The sequence below is a fragment of the Aspergillus japonicus genome, assembly GCF_003184785.1.
Source record: "Aspergillus japonicus CBS 114.51 unplaced genomic scaffold BO86scaffold_50, whole genome shotgun sequence".
Classification (NCBI taxonomy): Eukaryota; Fungi; Ascomycota; class Eurotiomycetes; order Eurotiales; family Aspergillaceae; genus Aspergillus; species Aspergillus japonicus.
In genome coordinates this window covers 212533-236191 of record NW_020291687.1, presented here as the reverse complement: position 1 = coordinate 236191, position 23659 = coordinate 212533, and the positions used below count along the sequence as shown (strand labels likewise).

The 23659-nt window shown below is 50.1% G+C and overlaps 5 protein-coding genes across 5 annotated transcripts; 3 read left to right on the top strand and 2 right to left on the bottom strand.

Moving 5' to 3' along the window:
* Nucleotides 1-1266: 1266 nt before the first annotated feature.
* On the top strand, nt 1267-2195 carry BO86DRAFT_170607 (uncharacterized protein). The gene is made up of 2 exons (XM_025666499.1): nt 1267-1513; nt 1592-2195. The coding sequence occupies exon 2, from the start codon at nt 1607-1609 to the stop codon at nt 2096-2098; it is 492 nt and encodes a 163-aa protein (XP_025524963.1). The 5' UTR covers nt 1267-1513; nt 1592-1606; the 3' UTR covers nt 2099-2195.
* BO86DRAFT_170628 (uncharacterized protein) lies at nt 2193-2941 on the bottom strand. The gene has a single exon (XM_025666500.1). The coding sequence runs from the start codon at nt 2704-2706 to the stop codon at nt 2287-2289; it is 420 nt and encodes a 139-aa protein (XP_025524962.1). The 5' UTR covers nt 2707-2941; the 3' UTR covers nt 2193-2286.
* A 12181-nt stretch (nt 2942-15122) lies between these two features.
* On the top strand, nt 15123-17293 carry BO86DRAFT_170454 (putative C6 transcription factor RosA-like). The gene is made up of 4 exons (XM_025666497.1): nt 15123-15409; nt 15458-15760; nt 15825-16089; nt 16141-17293. The coding sequence occupies exons 1-4, from the start codon at nt 15300-15302 to the stop codon at nt 17194-17196; spliced, it is 1734 nt and encodes a 577-aa protein (XP_025524961.1). The 5' UTR covers nt 15123-15299; the 3' UTR covers nt 17197-17293.
* Nucleotides 17294-17807, top strand: BO86DRAFT_170455 (uncharacterized protein). The gene has a single exon (XM_025666498.1). The coding sequence runs from the start codon at nt 17391-17393 to the stop codon at nt 17697-17699; it is 309 nt and encodes a 102-aa protein (XP_025524960.1). The 5' UTR covers nt 17294-17390; the 3' UTR covers nt 17700-17807.
* Nucleotides 17808-19704: 1897 nt separating this feature from the next.
* BO86DRAFT_402252 (putative importin beta-2 subunit) lies at nt 19705-22372 on the bottom strand (the record flags this gene model as incomplete). The annotated part of the gene is made up of 2 exons (XM_025673843.1): nt 19705-19806; nt 19859-22372. 2 exons carry the CDS (start codon nt 22370-22372, stop codon nt 19705-19707), a joined length of 2616 nt encoding a protein of 871 aa, XP_025524959.1.
* Nucleotides 22373-23659: the final 1287 nt, after the last annotated feature.

The following is a 23659-nucleotide window of genomic DNA, read 5'->3' as shown; positions in this document are numbered from 1 at the left end:
AATGATGATTTTTTAAACGAGTGACGGCGAAAATGGCTGTCATCGCCTATGGGGAAACCTGGGTGACGCTCGCAGAATCTGTGTAACCCTCCCGTGAGTGCTTTGCTTTCCGGGAAAGTCCGGCGAAAGGATGAAGAACCTGTGAAAGGTATGATCAATCAGCTCTCACATTCAAAGAGATTATGACTCCCTGACCTCCCTACTCGACTAGTAGGCTTTGTACTTCCTTTCCCAACCTACTTGCTTGATACTGATCGACTATACTTTTACTCGGGTACATGCTTCCGACCGTCTTTTTAGCCAGTGATATATTGTTGTGCTGGGATACTTTGCTTGAACTGCGTAATCTATCCTCCACCTCTGGTGCACTACGAACGCACGGCTCAGCCGTCACTGGCACTCTTGATGCCATAAAGGCGGATTGCTCAATAACGGGGCGGAAATTGGTTGCGGAGTGGCTGATTGTCTCGAATCCCTCGAATCCCTCGACTTAGCACGGAAGATGTTCATCCAAGCTTGATAATTCGAGAATTGCGGGTCACAAGTATGGGGTACCGGACGTATTATGTCCCAATTCGTTTCTTCTGCAGAGTGCTGACATGATTCTGTGACGGACAATGTACCAATTCAATTCAACTCAATCTCTATTATCCTAAGGAGCCGAAACTCAGCTCGGTTAATGTGGCAAGCTATGAAGGTGCTTCGTTGAAGCCAAAAACTCAATAGGTACGCCGTATAACCCCCGAATGCACTCAATAATCAAAAGTCGACGCATGTCACTGGCAAAACATATGAGATAGTGACTGCTCCGCGGCCATTCGTGGTCGGTTCGTGATCCTCCTGTATGTGCTATATAGTGTGTACCATTCCCGTGACTCGGTGGGCTGGTTGTTCTCAATTTACACAGCGTCTTCGGTGCCAATGCCCACTGCCCGTAGGCATACTGGTTCGTCACTGCTTGTGACGGTCGGTGCGTTCCGAGGTCTCTGACCACAATCCGCATTGTTGACACCGAGGGACGACTCGTGTTAGAACCATGGAAGGATGTTAAGCTGATGAGTGAATTATTCACTTCTACCAACGACAGTGTGTGACATGTGGTGCATTATTTGAACACTCATGCTAAGAGCCGACCGGATTGATCGTTGGCTGTGTCTGCAGTACTGGTGGTATAGGATCTGTTCGGCCGTCTTTGATTGCCATGCCATCCAACACTATGCCTATCAATGAAGTTATCGCGCCAACCACGAAACAATCTGCAGACTGCATAGAAAGATCTAGAAACAAGAAGGAGAAGACAATCCAATGAAATCCTGAAACAGCAATCGTGGCTATAACCAAGTCTCCACGATGCATATAGCGTGGCAAGCCTTGATGAGGCAGAGACTTGACAAAAGGAGCCAAGTATACTTGGTTGAATTCTAGCACATCTCTAACATTTTCCTGCGCCACGTCAATTGATCTTGTATTTCACCACAGGGGTAGTAAGGATGCTTTGTGACCAGTCTAAGAAGTTAGTATGCAAGAAGCTCACCTTTGACCTAATCCCCGATATGTATTCCCATGCTTATTCTAGTGCATATGAATCAAGTTTACTCAAAGAGAGATGCCTACGCCGCCACGTCTGATGAATTGGATCTATCCTTGTACTGTACCGTGCAAATATGTCAAGGCAGTGAAGTCCATATTTCGGAGCTTAGCCGGGTCCTCAGTCGTGCCTTGTCCGTGCTATATAGTTCTCGAGGCCTGCTCACAACCTCTCCACAGCAGTTGGATCATTGGTTTCATCACCCCAGCCCTGATCAGCCGCTCCCATAAGATCATAAAATCAGCTCTCCAACCCAATAGGCAGACTCCAGGCACTCGTGATTACCACAGATGCTCGATTCGCAGCTCATTTTTCTACCGCAGCTCCGGGAACGACTGGCATAGCACACAGAGAGCTCCAGCGGCAGTTCCGACAACCATAGCGGACAGTGAAATACTTTACCTGAAAACATGCCCCTTATTCAGACAGTACATTTATCAGACCATAACCTATATCGCAGGCTGCTCTACACAGCCACAGCAGAAGCTACAACAGTCTACAACCACATAGACTCACGCTGGACCGTCGGTGAGGCCTGCGGACTGAGTGTCATTAATGTACAGTCGGAATTTTTATTCATTTTAAGGTGAGAGATCTGTTCAACTCGTTGTTGCTAACTTCTATAAAAGGCTTCATGCCCCTTCTTCGAAAAGGCATTCCCAACCATTGAGGATCTAGCCCTCCAAGCCCACAGGCAATCAACATGATGCCTCCGCTCCTGATTCGATCGATCCGTATTCATCGTCCCGTCGGGACAGCGCCAGTATATCCATCCCACCACGAGCCCACATACCACACGTCATGCGAGAACTCTCGAATACTATGTTCTCGGAGAGCACATGGCTCCCCTGCGCATCGAGAACGTTTGCAAGCGAATTCATTACCACACCCAGTAGTCTTCCTCGTGAACCTAGACACAAAACTCGTGGGTAATTATTGATCAGGGCTGATAATGTTTTGGCATTGTTGTCTAAGTGTACAGTACCGACACCTACGACGACGATCCAGAAGCGCGAATGCAGCATTCGTGCTAAAAATTTTGACAATTTTGACTGTGGGAGGGACGATAGAGGCAAGAGCGAGGAAAAGTTCTGATCGGATGACAACGCACTCTCCATGTGCTATCAGAGTGTATGCAGTGAAATTGGAATGATTCGCCTCCCAGAGCATCCACCTTCGGCTTTTGGTACATCCCAAAATACGTCAAGATCCGCACAGAGCGAATGTTCCTCATCACCAGCTTCTGCACTCTTCTTATTTCCTTCTAGGCAAAGCAAAGCTGGGCCTATGGACCAAACGATTCGGATACCATCACTGAGTATGTTCCACTTTCAGCATGCTTGAAAGGCTATCGAAAGTGATCGAAGGCTACATGGAGGTACAAATGGGCTTGATATTGGTGCTTGGACTGGTTGAACGCCGACTAGATGGACGGATGCTTTCCTGTCTTTTTGGTGCTGGGAGTGATTGCGGTAAACGATATATTGAATGTTTCGAGTACCCTCGTCTGATTGAATGGCCACATTGCTCTTGGGTTGACGGTATAGCAAGAAGAGTCTGAGATTTGCCAAAGCCAAAGCTTCCAACATGAGAATCAGGGATTGCCACGGCAGGAGGATGGACGGATCTTCTGGAGAGGAGTCTCTAGCCGGAGCTCTCTCTCATCCACACCGACATACGACTTGTACGGTCCACGGTACAAAGTGTGTACTTCAGCACTCCAACCATCGCACACACCCGATTATACAACCAGGTACCCTCGATCTTCATCTACTTCTCGAAGCTCACCAACCAACAAGTACAGCCACAATCACAAGCATTCAACCAAAATACACCCCGAACAACCCAACACATTCCGCCCCCCAAACCGCAACCTGATTGCCACCTCTCACCAACCTGAAACACAGCTCCAACACCATTCTTTGCCACCAAGGCCAACCACGCACTCTCGCATCATCAGCATGAAAAACCATTAGCCAAGCCGTCATTGTATTCTAGAACCTACCACCCCATTTGCCCCCCAACTTCATCCGCACCCTCAAAATGGGGGAAAGAAAAAGAAAGAAAAAAAAAAAAAGGCACATCTTAGCTAGCCACAACGCCCATCCCCTTACACTACCAATATTCATCCCAACCCAGGACAGTACATACAATGCACAACGATGAACCTGGATCAAGGTAATGCAAGATATAAGACGCATACCCCCATACCCCCAATCCGGAAACCCCCGCCTCAACCCTGATAGGACATCAGATATAAGACATACATCCTCACGTCCAGCTAGGTACCAGGGAGTAGTGGTATGGGGCAAAGCAGATCAAAACCCCCATAAGCAAACGCTAAGTGAGCCCCCTAGAGCAATTATCCCAATAAAGATAACGTATGTAACACCAGGTTGTTTCGATCTCGCAACCAGCGGGAAGTCCTGTACAGTACATGAAGAAGCGATGTACATCATCCGTGTAACACTGCAGCTTACACCACAGTCCACATTTTGTTTCTGGTGGTGTTTCTTTAAACATCAAGATCTCATGCACTAACCACTCTCGGGGTGGCGGACGCGGGTACCAAGGGGAATAAGAGGGAGACTGGCAGGTTGAGATGTAACATTAGTCAAAAATGTTTTTAGATTCTGATCGACCGGGGGGTGGGTGGTTCATACTTAGCTTAGCGGCATTGGAGGGTAGGGTTGTCATCTATATGTAGCTTATGTATAGTTTGGGCCGGGGGGAAGGTGACCCTTGTATATTAGCTCATGGGTATAGTTAGCTCACTTAATGGACTTTTTGGAGGGGGAAAGGATGTTCGTCGTGCTTGGAGGGTTCTGTGGTCGTTCGCCCCCTCTGGATATGTGCTATAGCTAAGTACGGAGTATAGTACTGCGGATTGGTCTTGCATTCGGGTGCACCTATGGATGGGCGAATAGCACTTGTCTGCCTAGAGATAGGTTTGCGAAGCGGAAGGAAGCCAGACATGTGGATGTACGGTATGTGTTGTGATACCTTCCAGTTCCCTTGGGACTTTCTTATCTCACTGAGTGTATGAGCTCATTCCTCAACCGCAGAAGTCATCCTAGATCTAGAATCTATACCCTCAATTCAATAGAGACTAACTTGAATACCTAGCTGATGAGCAGTGCAGTCCCTCAACCAATAAGTAGCCTGAACCAGACCCCCCCTCCCCCCAGTGCATTGCCATGTGTCCTTCGTTTCAACATCTCTTGGCTACTTGAATCCTGCAGCTGAAGATCGAGCAGGAGCAGGAGCATGAGCATGAGCGTGGGAAGAATAGGCGAGATTCGAAAAAAAAAGTAATGGTGGTACCGCAGCACCGTACAAGTCGTACAGTCTTACTACCAGAGTGCACGGGAGGCCTTTACTACCTTCGATGGGTGAAGTTTCCTCGCTTAAATTGCTGGGTTGGAAAAGTAACTACAGTCAAACTGCAGAAAACGCGTAGTAACGATGCAAAGTATTCCAGAGAAAAAGAAGAAGAAAAAAAAAAAGAAAAAAGAGGGAGTAAGTCACACTCCACTGAGATGGTTCATCTTGGATTTTGGCCCTATTGTAGTACCACTTTAACACGTTGGTTGTACGGGGTGTAGAGAGAGAGAGCGCGACAGAGCAGAGAGAAGCACAGTACAGAGATGACACAACAGACCAAGTGCCGGGCGGGCTGGGTCCCGCAAAACTATCGACCACCCTTAAACCCACCCCCATGTCCCGGTGTACAGTAAGAAACTAGGAACTAGTCAGTTAGTGCTAGCTCAGCTCCTCTATGACTAACGACCCGAAAATAGAGGATACCATAAACTACAATGATCACAGACAACGAGGGGCAATGGGAGGATATTCTTTCCTGAATTCCATCAGTGTTCTGAGTTCTGACATGGATCTAGGCCAAGAAAGAAAGGGCCGGCGGGCATTGGGGTGATTTGGTTGATTTGGTTGATTTGTCGTTCCTTTGAATCCTTTGGTGTTTGGGGGCGAAAACCAAACCGAACTTCATACTCCGTAAACACTGTTGAGTTACCGGGCAGGCAGACAGCAAGCACATCCACCCCGTCAAGTGATCTGAGTGATTGAAATGACATTCTAAGACAATACTTGAAAGTGTTACAGATACATTTTCAGTTCAGATTCATTACAGTAGTTACAGAGGCAAGGAAGAGAAACCGCGAGCCAAAAGCCAGAGCAGCGACAGAGTAGACAAAGAGGTTTCACGAGTCATGACGACGATGACGATGTTTCATACTTCATCCCTCTCTTTACTCCCTCCTGGTCCCTTTGTACTGGCCCCGAGCAACAACCACCACCAGGCAAAGACATCCCCAGAACAAGCATAGCATCGAGTCTAAACTAACTGGGATAGCTCCTCGAAAGCTCTCCTCCTCTCAACCAAGCTCTTGCTCTCTTCCGTCGGAAATGATATTTCGGGTCCCCCCATCTTCCCACCCGCAAAGGTCTTTCTTTCCCATGGGAAGGAGAGATAAAGTTGGCCGGCCCACGCTATTGGAAGCTGGCAGGGGGGGGCTGCTGAATGCTGATAATCTCCACGCCCGCTAACCCAATCAGTCCTTATTTAGCGAAGCAAAGACAGCTCCACGGGTCTGGTGGTTGGTGATCGGCTGGACCAGATCGAGCTGGATGCCAAGAAGTTGCCGAGCTTTTGACGGAGGTGGTTTGTGGCACCGTCCGTAGTTTGAATTTTTTTTTTTTTTTTTTTTTTTTTTTTCTCAAAAAGATTTTGGCGATTTCCTTTTCCTCTAGCGGAACAGCAGGACAGAACCTCGACGCTGGGTCCCTCATCAAATGCGGAGAATGGGTTGAGACCTTTCATTGGTTCTCTCGGTTGAAGGATCGGAAATCTCCGACGGGGTTTTACTCGACCAGGGTTAGTGGGGAAGTGGAAAGCTAGCCTGGGTTGACCCTTTTTTGCCTTGGGCGAGTGAGGAAGTGTCAGAACATCGCATCCATTGCTCTGGGAATGGATCGAAGTGTATGAATATACAAACTTCCCGTCCCGTGACTTGTTTGTGTCTCTGTCTGTCTCTGTTTCTTGTCTCTTGTCTCTTGTCTCTGTTTGTTTGACTTTTGCTTCTTGTCTAGGTCTAGGTGTAGTCTGGTCTGGCCTGGGTACCCTCCTCCCAGTGTATGACACCACAGAGCCTAACCCAGTTGCTAACCTGTCAATATCGCGAGCCACGCCGTCGAAGGGACATCCACTCCCCTCCCCTTGACCTTCGACCTTCCCTTTGCACCTTCGGTAACAAACTATAGTAATATAGTAAGTTCCAGTTTGCTCCCGAATCCTCTTGCCCGCCCCCTCCCCCCTCATCCTTCCCATCGGGTGATCTGAAAGGATCCGCGCCGCGCGCGCCTCTCAATCTAAGAAAAGCATGGCAGCGGCCGAAACGAAAGAAAGGGTCCAGCGGCCGAGCGATCCTGCCACAGTGCCACCACACACACACACACCTCACATCCACTACATTCACATCCACACTCATGCAGCGGCGGCGGCTGCTACTGCTACTGCTGCAAGGACCGGACCCCAAAAGCGCGGAATGACCATGGCCGCCCATCGCATGGCATTTTAGCATGGCATTTTAGCATGGCATGGCACGCCAGGAATGAGGGCTCCCCCCTCCCCCTTCCTCCCTCGCCTTATCATTAATTTATCAACACACCGTCGACCCATTCCCGGTAGCCACTAGCTATCTAGTATGAGTAGGCATGTCGCTATCTAGACGATGATACCATCCCACCCGCCAGCACGCCAAGTATCCATCGGTTGCCCTGGGCGAAAATTACATTAGTCTAAGGGTTCTGTCCCGAACAAGAACAGACCATTTGTTGCCTCGCGAGAAGTTCATTTCATGCATATCTACTCCGTACCTTTCATCATGTGAATGGGGACCCTCCTTTCTTTCACCCCCAAGCTTGGCAACAACTGTCATATACGGGGAAAGGAAGAGGAGGGGGAGGGGGGAACACTCGGGAAAGTACAGTACAGTCCCTAAGACCCAAACCCAAATAAACTTAGTACTCATACTTACGGATAACCACTCATCATTCATCCCATCTGATGTTGAATCTATGTATACATCCGTTCGGCTGACAGCGAGGAGGGGAGGGGGGGCCCCTGGCTGCTGGTTAGACAGGGATGTAGCCATGCGTTCATCAACGCATCACTTCTTCATCATAATCCATAGTCTAATCATTCAGCATCAGCATCAGCGTCAGCGTCACATGGCCATCCGCCCCCTTTCCTGCCTGCCACAGCCCGTCTTTCTTCTTGCAAGATGTGATCACCGTCCAAGAAAAAAAAAAACGTGGCATGAGGCGTTTTTTGTGTGTGTGTGACACTGCATGCCCGCTTACACCTCCATGATCGATGGTCGTCGCTGCAGGTGGGCAAAAAAAAAAAAGAAGTCAAAGTCTGGGCTGTTATTACGGAGTAGCATTGGTTTGATGCTGATGATGTCCTCTCTCTGCGCCTTACTCAATCTTTCTACTGGGTTTTTAATGGTATTTTGTGTACGATTCTTGCTGGTTGGTTGGTTAGTTGGTCGGTCGCTAGCTCTTCGGTAAATATTCTGTCACTGGTACATACGGTATCTATGTCACATGAAACAGAACAACAACAACAACAACAAAACAACAGTCCACAAAGTAGAGTTAACTGTAAGTATGTACAGGACTAGGAAAGCTGGGTCATGTTTTAAGGCCGCCGTCATTTTTTTTTTGTCCAAAGTCTTTGGACACCTAAGTCTCAGCCTCTTCCGGGATTGACCGCATTGACCGAGAGCGAAAAAGAAGGGACAGTTACAGTACTTAATCGCTAGTCGAACCCGGACCGGTGGCCCGGGATTGTTCGAGGATTTGGCATGCAGTGGCCACCAACTACTGTTTTCTGCTAGCAAAAACTAAAAGGGGGAGTAAAGGCACTCCTCCGGATTGAGATGAAACCGACTAAACCATTGTTGAATGGATCATGACTTGATCTTCGGGCGGCAGGGACTTTGGGAGGAGTCGGATGATTTTCAGCCTCCTGGACCAGTTACCGGAATTGTCAAAGGTTGGCCGAGTTGCCAAGAGGGAGTTAAGATAAGTGAATACTAGGTAGGTACCTGACTAGGTAACTCCTCTATATCTCAGCTTCAACTTCGGCTTCCATCCCCCCCCCTCCTCGCCTCCAATCACCATCAAAGAATGCCAGAGTTGTGTCGTGGTGATTTCCTGTTACTACTAGATCAGTTAGGAGGGTTTAGATGACCGCCGCGCCTTTAATTGTTGTTTCTTTTTCTAGCTCTGCACCCTCTCCCTCCAGTCTACCTACCCTTATCCCCTGTCGTTATTTACAGTTCGATCTGAGAAACTAATGCAAGCGTAGCTGTCGGTCAGCCGGCCGGCCGGTCTGTCATGCAAAACTTGCCAATAGTTAGTGAGTAGGCTAACTAAGATTCACTCAAAAAGCCAGCGAGCCACTACTGACTCGCCGTGTTTACGCTCCCCCTTCTTCTTCTTCATTCTTCTTCTTCTTCATTCTTCTTCTTCTTCTTCTTCTTCTTCTTCTTCTTCTTCTTCTCCCCCCGTCCCCCCCCTTTTCCTTATCCTACCCCACTGTAGATCCGGGAGAGGACCGCCATCCTGAATCCACAGGACAAGACACACATAAGAAATGGGGGATTACCAAGGAAAACAGAAGAGGAAACGGAGCGACCGAGATGGGTCGGGTCGATAGACGATCGGACGGTCGGAAGTCGAACAATCAAATCTCTTCATTCTAGACTAGCTGACGGCTTGATGCTGTCTCATCCGGCCGATTGGGAAGACTCAATAATTCAGATCGGGACGAGGGAGAGGGGTTTCTCTACTTGGACGCGGGCTGGATGGAGGTCCCAGCGCAGATTGTCGAGGCTGAAACTGTGCAACTCTGCGCCCAGAAGTGCGACGTGCGAAGGAAGACAGACATGTGCACGCGAGAACTGGTGCACATCCCTGACAAAGTGATGACGATGGCTGATGGTAGGATGAATGAGATGAGATGACCCTGCAGAGGGGGAGACAGACTACGTAAATCATGTCTCCAAGGTTTACCTTTCTCTGGGCATAAGCACCCGGATCTGCTCAGTTTCTCTCAGTTCTGGCAAATTTGTCGACTGATTTTCCCTCCCCACTCAGACAAGGTTATTTTGGCTGGCGGGCGCCGCATCCCCTCCCCACCTTGCACGCCAGATGGGCGCCGCTGCAGTGTTCGGCTTACAAGCGAAGACCACTAGTCATAATCAGACTAGCTCTGCAGGTGGGAAGAATGGAAATGATAAGTTACTGGGTAACTGGGACAGGCAGACCAACGCTATGACTCGGGACGGACTAAAGCGCGCGCGTTCAGGTTAGGCTACCCAAAGTCTTCAAGTGTTGTGTTGGTGCTGGTCGTTCCAGAAGGACCAGCCGAAGCCTGCAGTTCCGCTTTGGGTTTAGTCCATTTGCCCCCCGTTTAGCGCGGGCCGAACACTTATCTTCAAGACACAGAGAGAAATGAAGAGAAAGAAAAAAAAAAATGAAAAAGAAATAGGAGTCGGAAAAGAAATCAAGGGGGCGGGTCGCAAATCAGAGGGAGGGAAGGGACAACAAGAAGATGTCTATCTATCAGTGCATCGTGGTATCGTTATCTCTTCGGTCGATAGACCAAAACAAGGTGACCATGGCTTTAATTCCAAGACAAGCTCGGCTGTCTATGGCTGTCTATAGAAGAGAATATTCTCTTGGCGCGACTGTGAAATCTTCCTCCATGGCCTTGTGGCAGAGCCCATCTATGCACACTTGCAAAAGCTGACCGGCCGAAAGTCTGAAGGGTCTTCTTTGTAGATTGGATGTTGTTGACAATTGTGCTCGGCAAGGAGTAACCAAGAGACAAGACCACGCGCCACCAATCATGGGCCCAACAAGTTGTGCACCCTGCATATTTGCTTGTGGTTTGGTGTCTGGTGTCTGGTGTCTGGTGTGCAATGGCGCAGTGCTCGGCTGCGATGACCCCATTCAGTTTGGTAATAGGAGACTTGCCATTGATGCCGCTAAAGGACAAGAGGGGCGGCGGCTACCAGTTCTTTGCTGGTGTTGCTGTTGTTTAGAGAGCCGATGGCCCGATGATGTCCCGTCATGGAGTGGAATGCTCCAAGCGTAGACTAATCGGCCCATGCTCTGGAGAAATTCGGATGAAACCGGTGTCGCTGGAGTCGCTGGACCGAACCATGAGTAATGCTCTAATAATGTGCACCCCGTGGAGGCGACGAAGAGAGGGTCCGCGTACTCCGTAGTCTGCACTAATCCGCGGTGCCCACAACTCATAAATCATAACGATCCGGACAGATCAGGGGGGAAGGGAGGGGGGAAAGAAGACCTTCCAGCGCGTTGGCGTCCGACGAGGCCGGGCAACTGCTGGTGGTCTCTTTAGTGCACATTAAGGTTGTGACATGGGCTATCGAGGCGTGTCTTGGCCTCTCTGCTCCTTTGATCAGTGGAAGCGAGAAGGAGGGATTTTCCCAGGCACCATAAACAGTAATCAGAAGTGCGCTCGGTCCGCCTCGCAAGGCAAATGCCTAGTTCTTTCTATTCATTGGGGTGTCGGTGTGCGACCCTCCGTGAGCAGCAGAGGGCAGCAGAGGAAGTGAATGCAGGTGTATAGGTATAGTACAGTGTATACTCTAACTTAGTGTGCTCGGCGGCGGGGAGGGGAAGTCGGCCATCGACAAAAGTCGACAATTCCACGAGGAACCGATGGGAAGGAGTTAACCACTTTCATTACTGAGGGCGGGGAAGGAAAGTCCAAAGGCGATCAACTGAGTAAAGCCATCCCTACCATCTTTATCACTCGGTCGCTTATTATTGAGCAATGAATCTCTTTGGCCCTGTGAGTGAGCATCATGCTCCACCTTTTCCGCCTGGCAAAGACCCAGGATTACCTGATGTACAGTACAACCCTCGTGAAGTCGATGTACAGTATGTACCGTACAAGCCTCCTACAAGAAGAGACTCTAGTAAGAGTAGTTAAGTTGGTGGTACTATTTCCCGACCAGCTACAGGGTAACCGTCATCGTTTGCAAACTCATCTCGAGGGGTTCACCTGCCCTCCAGTCTTCTCATCCTAGTCCTTCTCCCAGTTCCCAGCACGACCATCATGGGCCTGTCCAGCCCAAGAGGACAAGGATCAGTGCCCGTCCCAAACGTTGACTGGGTGGTCCGCCCATTGGGATCGGCCCTGCGAGGATGGGAACGCGGCTGTGGCAGTTTGGAAAAAGCGGGGTCTTGAAGCTACTAAAGTTCCTCACTAGCCAAAGGAGCTTAAACCCGTTCATCCCTAAATCTCCATGAGTCTATAGCAATCAAAATTAGACTCGCTGCCGACAGGCGAAGTTGATCGGTGTCCACTCTCGTCTAAACTCATCCGATCCGGCGAGGGGATGACCCTGACAGCGTGACCGAGTCATCGTTGATATGGTTCATGCCCAGGGGAACGAACGCTCACGGGAACTCCTGGACAAAAGGAGAAGAGGCAGAACTCAACGCCACTATAGATCTGAGCTTTTGGGGGGGGGGGGTCTGGACTCTTTGCTCTGTTATGGCTGGTCGATGCCATAGCTTCCAGCTTTCCAAGTTATCAATGAGGGTGTCATGGATCTGGTAGTCAAGGGGACTCGCCTGGTCCCCGGACCCGAACCAAGATCCCTCAATGATGTCCAGCACATACAGAACATATACAGACTACACTACCTAAGGTATAGTACTCGCCCGTACCAAAGTAGCAGATTGCCCAACTCGTAAGACGGGGAAAGCTATCCCGACCAATGTTGAGCCTGAGGTTTCGGAAAGAGACAGCGAGACAGCACTGCGGAACCATGTTTACGTTCCCGCCAGAGTTTGGGTTGAGGATTCCGCAGACCCCGTCCAGACTTTTTTTCTCCCCTCTGGCTTGTCTCTCGTCTCTAAGCCCTCCTACGGGTGAAGGAGAAGGAGGCGTGCCAACCTACCATACTTTCATAGCCCACCTTTACTCGCCCTTTGGGCGAGAGAGAGTTTAGAGGAGGCTTGTCCGTCGGTGACAACCCACCTACCGCCACCACCATCACCACCACAAACCACAAACCACAAACCGCCCTCAAACCCGCGGGGGCTAGATTCGCTGTGGCACTTCGCTTCGATGGTCTGATTCCGGCTCAAGGGGTAATTTGGTTCCCTTAATCGTAAGAGCTATTCTGATACGGAGTCTAAGGGGGAAAGAGAATGTAGATAGACATTAATGATTACAGTAAAGAGACAGCATTTTTAGGTTTGCAGAAGGTGACGGGGAATTGGATTGGCATCCGGGGTTCACCTTGAATAATTCCCGATTGTCTGGGAGGCTTAGACCTGACCTGCTGCATTGTCCGACCATCCAGCGGGTTGGCTGATTTGGATGCATCACCTCTTGTGGTTGAAACAGATAGCCTCCTACGTACTACCGTACAGGAGTGTTCCTGTCTCCCGTTCCCTCTGATCCTCATATTTTCTGATTTCTTATTTTTCATTTTCATTTCATTTAGTCTTTCCCCCAGTGTTTTCTTTTTCTCTTCTCATTCGTTCTGTCGCTATCTCTTCATCAATCTGATCCAGCATTCTTCCTGCGGAAAGGGAGGGCCATTCTCTATTTAGTAAAGGGGACTTAGTCGGTTTTTTAGTTAGTTACTTATTTTTGCTGACACACATCTTCGTTGGCCTTCTTTTGACAGGGAGGCAAAAATGAATCTGCTTTCGGGTGTTTCAACCTTGATGGCCCAAGCACCTGGCGGTGATGCTGCCATGTGGCTCCCCCGGTGCCTCCGTCTCCATTGGCCTTTTGGCGGGCTGAGCGACTGGGGGTTATTGTAGCGACCAATGATGATATTCCAGACTATCCCGAAGCAGAAAGTGGATTCCTCGTTATGGATGGATCCTCAATGGATCGCATAGTTTTTGCCTAGTCACAATTACACTAATCCCAATCCAGTCGAAGAGGCTCAAGTCTTCAAGTCTCCTGTGAGTCCGGAGTCTGTCCCCTCCAAGGCTCCAAACCACACCCGCCCACCGCCCGTGATTCTTTTGCTTAGCAACTGATTAGAAGATCAGAACCCCTGCGCTGAGCAGTATCAGATGGGAAATCTGCACACTATCATACCTAACTAAACTCCCTAGAGTAACTCACCTATACACTAACTCAACTACATAAGTCATCATCCGCTAATCAGGAGTCATCCTCTATCGTCATGACGGCCACATCTGCTGTAATCGCTCATTCATCCGGAGCATTGGAGCATTCGAGACAGGGCTCGAACCTATAGACCGGGACAATAGTCTTTCTTTGCTTATTATTGTTGTTGTTGTTGCTGCTGCTGCTGACCTTCTGCGGAACCTCGAGTTCGATTTGGTCTACTCCTGGGCTGTGTGTGGTCTTTGATGCCACAGGTCTATTACCATTGATTTATTTTCTTATCGCCTGTTCTAGTCCTGCATTGTTCACCATGACCGGAACTGTGGTTCTGCTGGAGATCAGCATCTGACCGGTCGTACCGTGGCGCTCAACATCTTGGCTCCTAGTCTATCCCCAGAGATTCGACCCGTTCTTAGCTTATTTGGTTTTATTTTAAGGATGGAGATTTTATTCTTATGATTATTGTATTTTCTTTTTTTCCATTGGTGTTTCGTCACGGCCGTATGGACAAACTGCCAGTGCCAGTACTGTACACTGCCCGCACTAGCTGTGTGATTTACTGGTTTTGGTTTTGTCATTCTCTGGTTCGCTATACTAGACTATTCCCCGTACACTCTTCAGCTTATTTGATGATTATTATTTCTTATTCTTTTTTTTTGTTTTTATTTCCATTCCTTTCCTATCTAATTAATCATTATTATTATCATGTTAAGATTATCGGACTGACCCATGATTTTTAATTCTGATCAACCCAAAATTACCTCGAAGCCAATCCACCGTAACGGTCCCTCGACCCGCAGCTGAAAGTGGCTGCATCCTTTCTTACCGGCCGGCCGGTGCTGGGCCTGTCTGTCTGTGTTCTGGTATCCTGCGTCTTTTTATACTCAGTGTATTCCTCCATCTTTTGGCTCTCACCCCCCCCCAGTCTGTCTGTCTCCAGCTTCATTCGTCTATTTCATCCCTCCAATTTCCCCCCCAGAGGCCCCCCCCCCCCTCACCTCTTCTGCTCACACACATACACACCCTCCTCCTTGCCCACTACTTGTGTCTATGAGAGTGGTTTAGGGCCAAGGGTAGCCAAGCGATTGCAATCAAGAAGCCCGAGTCCAAAATATAAGGCCGGCCACTGACACTCAACTGCACCGTTTTCTCGTATTTCCCACGTGTATTTTGTCTGTTCATCTTCGCCTGGGGCTGCGGCTCGAGGTTATTTTTGGACTCTGCATTACTTCGACCTATCGTGGGCGCCCATTATTTCCCTTGGATATATTAGAACATACTATCCCGCGACTGGGCCATCTCCGCATCCTGACCCTCTTCATCATCCACCATCATCTTTCGTTTATCTCCTCCAGATCTTCCTCCTGTCCCCCACGCTCGCTCGTCACCATCCAAACCCACCTTCTACGACAATCTTCCTGTGCTCTGTGCCTGTTGCTTTGGGGCACACATCGTGTTTGAAGATACCCTGAGTAGTCGGACAACATGGCTGGTCCCGGTGGTGGTCCGCCTCGCAAGAGCCACACCAAGTCTCGTTTTGGTTGCAAGACATGCAAGAGACGTCACATTCGCTGCGATGAGACCTTTCCTCAATGGTACATATCACTCTGTTTCTGATATGTCGACTGCTAACCCCGAAGTAGCCGCAACTGCACCAAGCACAACTGTCGCTGTGACTATATGGATGTCGCGGCGGTGCACGAGGAGGCTTCCTCGATCCGCAACGTTCCCGACCTCCTCATGTCCGCGGAGATCGAGGCAGAGATCAAGAACTGGCACGTCACGGGCGTGCCTCCGTTCCCCGAGTTGATGCACTTCCCTCGCAATAGCTGGAGTAAGCTATCACGGACCGACCTGCGGCTGGTCCACCACATCATCGGCCTTTCTATCGATCTCCACCGTCGTGGGCTCGGTGACTGCACCATTTGGGCTCAGAAGATGCCAACGTAAGTGTCTTTGCAATCGCAATATTATACCGCAAGCATTTGGCTCACAGTCTCTGCGTGCTAGCTTCCTCACCATTGCCCTCTCCAATGACTTCGTCATGAGCTCCATCTTGACCATGGCAGCTTCCCACCTGGCATGGATCACTCGCAATCAAGAAACCAAACAGCTGGCATATCACCATCGAGGGATCGCCATCCAAAGACTCCACAAGGCGATCGGCACATTCTCCCAAGACAACTGTGATGCGATCCTTGCTTCCTCCATTCTCCTGTCCTGGCAGGCTTCGGAGTGGCAGAGTTGGGCCTCATTGCAGCAGGGTCTGACTACAGTATGTCACCTGATCTGTTGTAACGAACCGAGAAGCTAACAGTTAGAAAAGGTCTTGAACTCGATGCATCCCAGTTGGAAACATGAGTCAGAGCTGGCCATGTATCTGGAAAATCAGAGATACTTGGGCTGCACCAACACGCCAGTCATGTCTGGCTACCAGTTCCAGGACGAGGATCTGGCTAGCCTCGACCAAGTCATGATCGCACTGCAGGCAATCCAGAAGAGGACTTCGCACAACCACGATCACTATCGTCGGATTGGCGAACTCCTCGAATTTGTACGACACTTCCAGCGAGACCTTCTCTCTCAGACACCCGAACAGGCTTTTGAGCGGATGCAACCGCTCCGCCGGTGGCTATTCTGGCTTCCACCGGCCATGCTGCGGCCCGAAGACGCCGATGTCGGTTCTCTTTCCATCCTGGCGCAATTCTTTGGCGTCGGAGTCGTTCTGGACAGCTTGTTCCCCGATTTGGGAGGGGCCTATCTGGGTCCACTGTCTCTGGGCCCGATTGAGGAGATCTACCGGCTCATCGTCTCTCGAAGCGCCACGGATCCGTTTAACCCCGAGGTTCAGCTTGCGCTATCGTTCATGGACCTTCCTCGTCACATTGTTGCGAAATACAAAAGCCGTCTACAATGGTCTCCCCGCACCTCGATCGATCACTACTCGCCTGCCCCTCCCAGCCCCTATCACAATGCGCACGACTACCGCCTCGCCTCCTCTTCTTCTCCGTCCTCAGCCTCCGCCACCTACGCCCCCTACACTCCGCCCCTTCAGTCGCCTCCCGCCGTGACGATCGCCAGTCCTCAATTCGATGTCACCGGATCCTATGTGACAGTTCCTCCTTCCTCCCAGGCTCTCTACCCTCCGTCGCCCGGGTTACTCTCCGAACCACGCGAAGACTTGTCAGATTACAGTCACACCGGGTCCTTGCAGCACTCGCCTCTCTTCCCGCCGCCATATATGAATGATGTGGTCTGCGGGGAGCTGCCACGTGTGGATGGATCGGTGGGGCTGAACATGCAGTTCTACGAAGAACCCCATCCCGTGTTTGGGGCCTACCATGTTCCAGAAGCAGGATGGAATGGTAGTGTCTGCACCTGAATGATACTACGCGTCTTCAGGGCGTGCGCATTTCTTTTTTTTTTTTTTTTTTTTTCTCTTCGGGTGCTACGGAACAAAAACACGGCATAAATCGGGATTTGGTTATGGGAGCGAAAGGCTGGATAAAGCGGACATGAAACTTTTCTTTTTTTATCTTTTTTACTCTTCCCATCGTTATTCTGCATTCTCATGCTATGCTAGAGATTGAGATTTTGGTTTCTCTCTCATGCCTACACCAGGGTATGAGCTGTGCAGCATGGATTGCAACTGAGAGAGCGGAGCGAAACTTACTAGCCTGCAGAAGGGCTAGGGCGGAATGGGATGGGATGATCCATTGGCGATATACCCTCGGCGTTAGGGGCTGTGTTATAATCCGGGTACAATGGAGGCAAGGGATTTGGCCACAGGATTGGATTTGTGGAAATCATGTGTTTCTCTTGTCGATGTTGATTGAGCTACAAACTTATACCACCACACGTGTGATGGTGATGACGATGATATGAACCAAGCCACCAACCAACCACTTACTACAATACTTACTCACTACATGATTGAGTTTTCCAATGATAATGATGAACACTATTTACTTGATGATTATGATGCAAATCTAGCAAAGGATGAAACGGCTCGCCGTTTCACACTTCCATCCATCCATCCATCCATCCAGCAAGGCTGGAACCCATAGCAAAAGGAATCACCCGTCGATCAGAGATCCTCCGAACTCGCCGAAATAGATTGATTGAACCCCCCCCCAAAAGAAAATTCACTCGAACTAGATAGTCCAGCCTGACCCTGTCAGTAGGTTGAAAAACCCACTAGGCCAGAACCTCTGCATGCATGAACGGCCTCGACGGGGCCTGACTTTCCGGTAGTCTGGCATTCTCCTTCTCTTCCCCTTTGGGAAATGCAAGCATGGGCATGTCAGCCAGCCAGCACGTGGCGAATTTGGGGGGGGGGGGAAGCTTGGCTTCTTGCCGATCGCAACACAACACAACATGATCTGACTACTTAGTTAGGTAGGCTTAGAAGTAGTATCGAACGGGGGCCGCCAAAATCTCACTCACCTCGAAGTAGACTAAACTGAACTGACACCACCGCTGGGGAGATGAATCCTTCTCCCGAGACCACTAATCAGACGCTTACTTCCGTCGTTGACGAAGTGGGGTTTTTCTTCTGGTCGAGATATGTCTATGCCATATCCACATGGTATGGTGCATATCTCACTCCTATGTCTTAGTTACCTGACTATAACAGTCCCACCCCGTAGATTGATGTACTAGGAATCTTGATTTGCCGAGCTAATCAATCGAGATTACTTACGCGAGGCAGAAGAAAGTGACAGGAGGTAGACTAGTAGTTTAGGGTTGCAGGAAGCAGGAAGCAGGAAGCAGGAATTTAGCAGCGGTTCAAACGACTGAGAAGGAAGGCTAATTTAGCTACTAGGTAGATACTGTAAACGATGCAGAAGAAGATCAGAGGTTGGCTCGGATCTGGTTGGTTGGCTGGGTTCGGCGAGTCTTCCTGCCTGATCTGCACACTGAGTTGCAGTACCCGTGACATGTCACCGGGGTACTACAGTACGGTACATAGTTACAGACACTGATGCCTGGCCTGTAATAGGCCACCCCCCAATTCTTTCCTCGCTGGAGAAAGAGAGACTTTCTTCTTTCTAGAGCCATTTATTTGAATCTGTCGTTTGTCGCTCCGACATCCGCTACGTTACCACCCATGATCGAGGGGAAATCAAATTTCAGGAGGATGATACTTCAGTTCTCTGGGAGAGATCCCCTTTTTCTAGCACGGGTGGTGTATGAGGCATGAATCCGAGAGGATCGAGACACCGTTCATTCCACTCAGCGACCGAAAACCATATCGTTCTACTTTGGTCGAGATGGAATACCATGGCTATCATCATGGATAAAAAGTGTGTCTGTGTCATTCCTCAAGCCAGACACACCGGACCAACGAGACAAACTGGAGGCGCACCACGACCACATGTCCAAGTATCCATAGACAAAAGGAAGTACCCTGTGCATCATGTACTTTTCTAAACTAGAATAGAATCTATGTAAGGCTAGGTATAAGACTCAAGAACTTCAGACTCGGTGACAAGTCCATCATATGCAATCCCCCTCTCATCATGATCACATAGGTGTAAGCAGACCAGCATGCATCGCATCACATCCCGACCATGGTGACTCATTCAGGTCACCCTACCACTCCCTCATAAATCCTCGGAATCGTCACGGAGTCACACAGTGGCCGTAGGACTAAATCGCTCGACATCCTCATCCACATATGCCGGACATCAGAGACAGATCAACTGCGAGTGCTTCCTGGCCCTCGGCATGAAAACAACTAGCCACTCAAGTTCCTGGCTTCTGAACTTGGAACAGGAAGGGACGGAACAGCAAAGAAGAAATTCAGGAGAATGAAAATTTTATACGCCTTTCGCCATGTGATATTTTGAAGCTTTCAAATGGGACATTAACATGAGAAATTATAGATCTAAATCTGATATACAGAACGAAGTCTCTGGGCAACGTGGGCCGGAAGTTGCGACAGGAAGGTATCGAAGTTGGGTATCATATTTTTGTAGCCTTGCAGAACCTACATCCCAGTTAGCGCAATCCCGGACCGAACTGAAATCTCAAATACATACCTGCTGGAAAGATGTTTGAATGTCCCGGTAGTCATCCTGGTTCAAAGACTTGCTGGGGAAGGCCGCAATGGCCTGGAAGAAATCGCCCAGGAATGACTCCATGGCTTGCGGGTTCTTCATGACTACTTGGTTGAAGCCCAGGAACGCTGACGCCTTCTCGCGGGTGAATTCGATCTTGTTCATCGACTTCAAGAAGACGCCGGCGTACTCGTTCAGACGAGGCGCAAGTTGATCCGAGCAGCAGATTCCCAACCGACCCAGCGCCATCGCAGCGTTCTCGTTCACAGAATCAATAATCTCTTCGTTGTTGATGATGATGTAGAGCCTCTGGTACAGCTTCTCGACGTACGGCGACAAAGCCGCCTTCTCGTTGACCGCGATCTCTCCGCAAGACCAGCAGGCGTTGTTGAGCACACTGAATCCCGTGTGCCGATCGTCATCTCGGATCGTATCCAGATCAAGTTGCTGGATCAGAGTTGGCATGATCTGAGGAATGAAGGGTTCGAGTTGGGGGTAGATGTTGATGGCACAATCACCCAGCAGGGCGTACGACGACTGACGGACCTCATAATTCGGGTCCTCCATACAGAAGCAGAGAAGATCGAAGAACCGCGGCTGGGAGTTGGCCACCAGTTCGCCGCTCTTTTGCGGATCGATCGCCTGGATGATTGCGCTCAGGAGGTCCAAGCTAGTAACCAAGAAATCCTTGTCAGGCTCCTCGACACCCTGGTTGCTGACTGAGGCCATATACTCCTGCAGGTTCTCATAGATGATCTTGATGCAGCGCTGGAAAAGAGGCTGCGCAAATGGGGCGAACGCATCTCCGTAAGCGGCGGCAATATACCCAAGGCACTCAAGCAGAGGGAAAAGCTCCCGAGACTGGTCGGCGATCTTGTTATAGCGGTCGATAAGAGCAGGCATCAAGATGTTCACCAGCTGAGGTTGCGCCAACTCACCCATGACGCACTCCGCCAGGGTCTGCACACAATCGTACAGGATGTACATGTTCCGGTCCTTGTATTTTCCGAAACACTGAACGAACTGCTGAAGGATGGGCTCGCAGTAAGGGATCAAGTTGGCATCGGACTTCTCCTCAAGGCTTGCAAAAGCCGATGCAGCTGCCTCTTGAACCTTCTTGTTCCCATCCAGCATGCGACGCAGGATACCGTCCATCATGGGCTCAAAGTAGCGGGCCCTTTCCGCAGGGTCGGCCAGGTGGGAAGCCCACTCGGAATACCGTCCCAAGCACCAGCAAGTGATCTGGCGAACGACAGGCTGAGAATCATTGAGGCACGAGATCAGATAAGGAACGAGCTCCGGGAGATGGGGCGTGACCGCATTCATGCAACCATCAGCAACGGCCCCCAAAGTCAGAACAGCAGCTTCGCGCTGTGTCCACTGTTCATGACGAAGGGTTTCCATCAGATAGGGCAGGATGATTTCGAAGATCGGGTCATGGTAGACGTTGGAAAACACGTCCAAAGCCGCCGCGGAGCACTTGCGGAGGGTCCACTCATCCTCGGGGTCGTCTCCGAACTCCGAATCCTCGATCTCACCCTCGCTCAGCTCATCGTCATCGTCCTCAGGAGCGGGATTGCCGTTGGTCTGGTCCGGCTTAGAAGTATCCAGACGAGCGCCTTTCGACTTCGCAAACTGAGGTCTAAGATCTTGATCGCGATCTTCTTCCTCCGCATCCTCGCCCTCTGCCGCCAAGCGGTTGGCCTCGTCTTCATCATAAACCATACTCCGCAGCAAGACGGGCACGATCCGGGACATATGCGGGGCTAGTGGTTGCTGCAGCTTCACTTGTTCACCCGCAACCAGCCAGAACTCCGCTGCATCGAGGGCAAGCTCCGGATCCTCCTGGTTGCTCTGTTGCATGATGATATAGTTGACCAGCCCTTCCATGTGCGGAACCAATTTCTCCGGGGCGAAATCCACGAGTTGGGCGAAGGTCTGACACACCGTCCGGCGGACATCTGTGCTCGAATCATTGGCCAATTGGAACAGCTGCGACAGGAACAAATCCAGGGAGGCGACAAGCGCCTTGGGTCGGTGGGGAAGGAAGACGTGGATTGTGCGGAGGGCCATCGAACGGACCTTGGCGCTCTGGTTGGAGGTGAACTCGAGCAGCTTCGGGATAATTACGTCGAGCGGACACTGTCCTTGGTAATCGCGATCCAAGATCTTGCGATTATCTTCGCAGACCTTGGCGAGAGCGGACATGGCTGCCTCCTGAGCGAAGCTCGGTACGTTTCCAGAATTCTCGACCAGCGCCAGCAGCTCGTTCAGGACATCCGGCCATGCCAACAATCCAGCTTGTTGAACCAACTCTGTGATGATCGTACCGGCGAAGTTCCGGACTTGTAAATTGTTGTCGCGTAGACTGGTCAGAGTCGCTGATCGAATATAGGTGAGAGAGGTCTGAGGAATTGTGGCGTAGGCGACGCGGATCTTGGTCTTGAGGTTCACGGCTGCGGCGAAACGGACCAGGTTGTAGGTTTCCTCGTTCATACCGAGATGCGAAGGGGGCTGTGCAGTGCAGAAGAGGTAGGTAATATAGTTGACATAGTCTGGAGAGGAAGTTGCTTGTACTAGCATCTATCAGATGAAAGAAAAAGATCGAAAGAGAGCTCCAGTCAGTCATTTTGATTTTTTTTTTTTTTCAACGGTAGCAGACCAGCTCAGAAGGTTTCTTTCTTGAGATGGGGTGATAACATAGGATAAGTGCTGACATAAGGGCAAGGTCTCAGGGACAGTATAGGTAAAGGGAAGAAACACAGTTGAGGCGGGCAGACAGAAATTCGCAGATGCGAGAGTGGGAGGGGGAGGGGGGAATCAAGCACACACCTGTTCGGCCTGTTTTTGAGCCGAGCGATCGAAACCGTTCAAAGAATCCCTGAGACAGCAGGCCAACTGGCCCAATGGCTCATCCTGCGGTTGCCACTCCATGATGAAAAAAAAGGGGAGGGGAGGAGGGAGGGGGGGAGGGAGGGAGGAGAGGCGCAAGAGGCAGAAAGAAGTAAATGCGGGAGTGGGAGAGGGAAGGACGGGGAGAGAGGGAGAGGGAGAGACGGGAGGGAGAGAGTAGTAGGAGGAGTAGTAGGAGTAGCAGTAATAGTAATAGTAGCAACAGCAGCAGCAGCAGCAGCAGCAGCAGTAACAGCGGTGGTAGTAAGAGTGAGGGAGGATTAAGTCTGGTCTGTCTGGTCTGTCTGCAGTGTGGTTTCGCCCAAAGGGAAGGAAACCCCGCCGTCTGGCTGGGAAAAAAAAAAGCGGCAACCCTCTCATTAGTTAACTTATCTCCCACTGCATCTTCCTCTCCCACTAACTACTGTAACTACTCCATCCTTGCTTTGTCCATCTTTTGGCTCTTTCTTTCCCGCTTACTACTCATAGCAAGAATACAATAATTGAAGGGTTAGATTATAGGATCATCATTCAAGGGAATCAGACCGGATGTCTTGTGGCATGTAGCAATAACCCAACTACGTAAAGTACAGTACAGTACAAAGATAACAAGCGGCGACCGTGGGGCGAATGGAGATTATAGATTGCTGAACCCAGGCCATACACCACACCAGGTATATGCAACAAAGGACCATAAAATCAACCGTAGGACAAACAATAGGCTCAATTCACCAGGAGGCTACAATTACCAAACCGTTCTTTTTTCGAGGGGCCCCGTAGGTACTGTAATGTACTATTCTGTCTGTATTGTCACTGCTCCCACTGCAGCTGAACTTGATTGCCTGAGCGGACACGGTACAATACAGTAATAGCCGGTATCTTATCTCTGGC

Bases quoted from the DNA above. Each gene is read 5' to 3' on its own strand.
- BO86DRAFT_170607 (XM_025666499.1), top strand. From the start codon at position 1,607: ATGCCTACGCCGCCACGTCTGATGAATTGGATCTATCCTTGTACTGTA.
- BO86DRAFT_170628 (XM_025666500.1), bottom strand. From the start codon at position 2,706: ATGGAGAGTGCGTTGTCATCCGATCAGAACTTTTCCTCGCTCTTGCCT.
- BO86DRAFT_170454 (XM_025666497.1), top strand. From the start codon at position 15,300: ATGGCTGGTCCCGGTGGTGGTCCGCCTCGCAAGAGCCACACCAAGTCT. The intron at 15,410-15,457 runs GTACATATCACT...ACCCCGAAGTAG, and splicing joins GATGAGACCTTTCCTCAATG to CCGCAACTGCACCAAGCACA. The intron at 15,761-15,824 runs GTAAGTGTCTTT...TCTGCGTGCTAG, and splicing joins TGGGCTCAGAAGATGCCAAC to CTTCCTCACCATTGCCCTCT.
- BO86DRAFT_170455 (XM_025666498.1), top strand. From the start codon at position 17,391: ATGCTAGAGATTGAGATTTTGGTTTCTCTCTCATGCCTACACCAGGGT.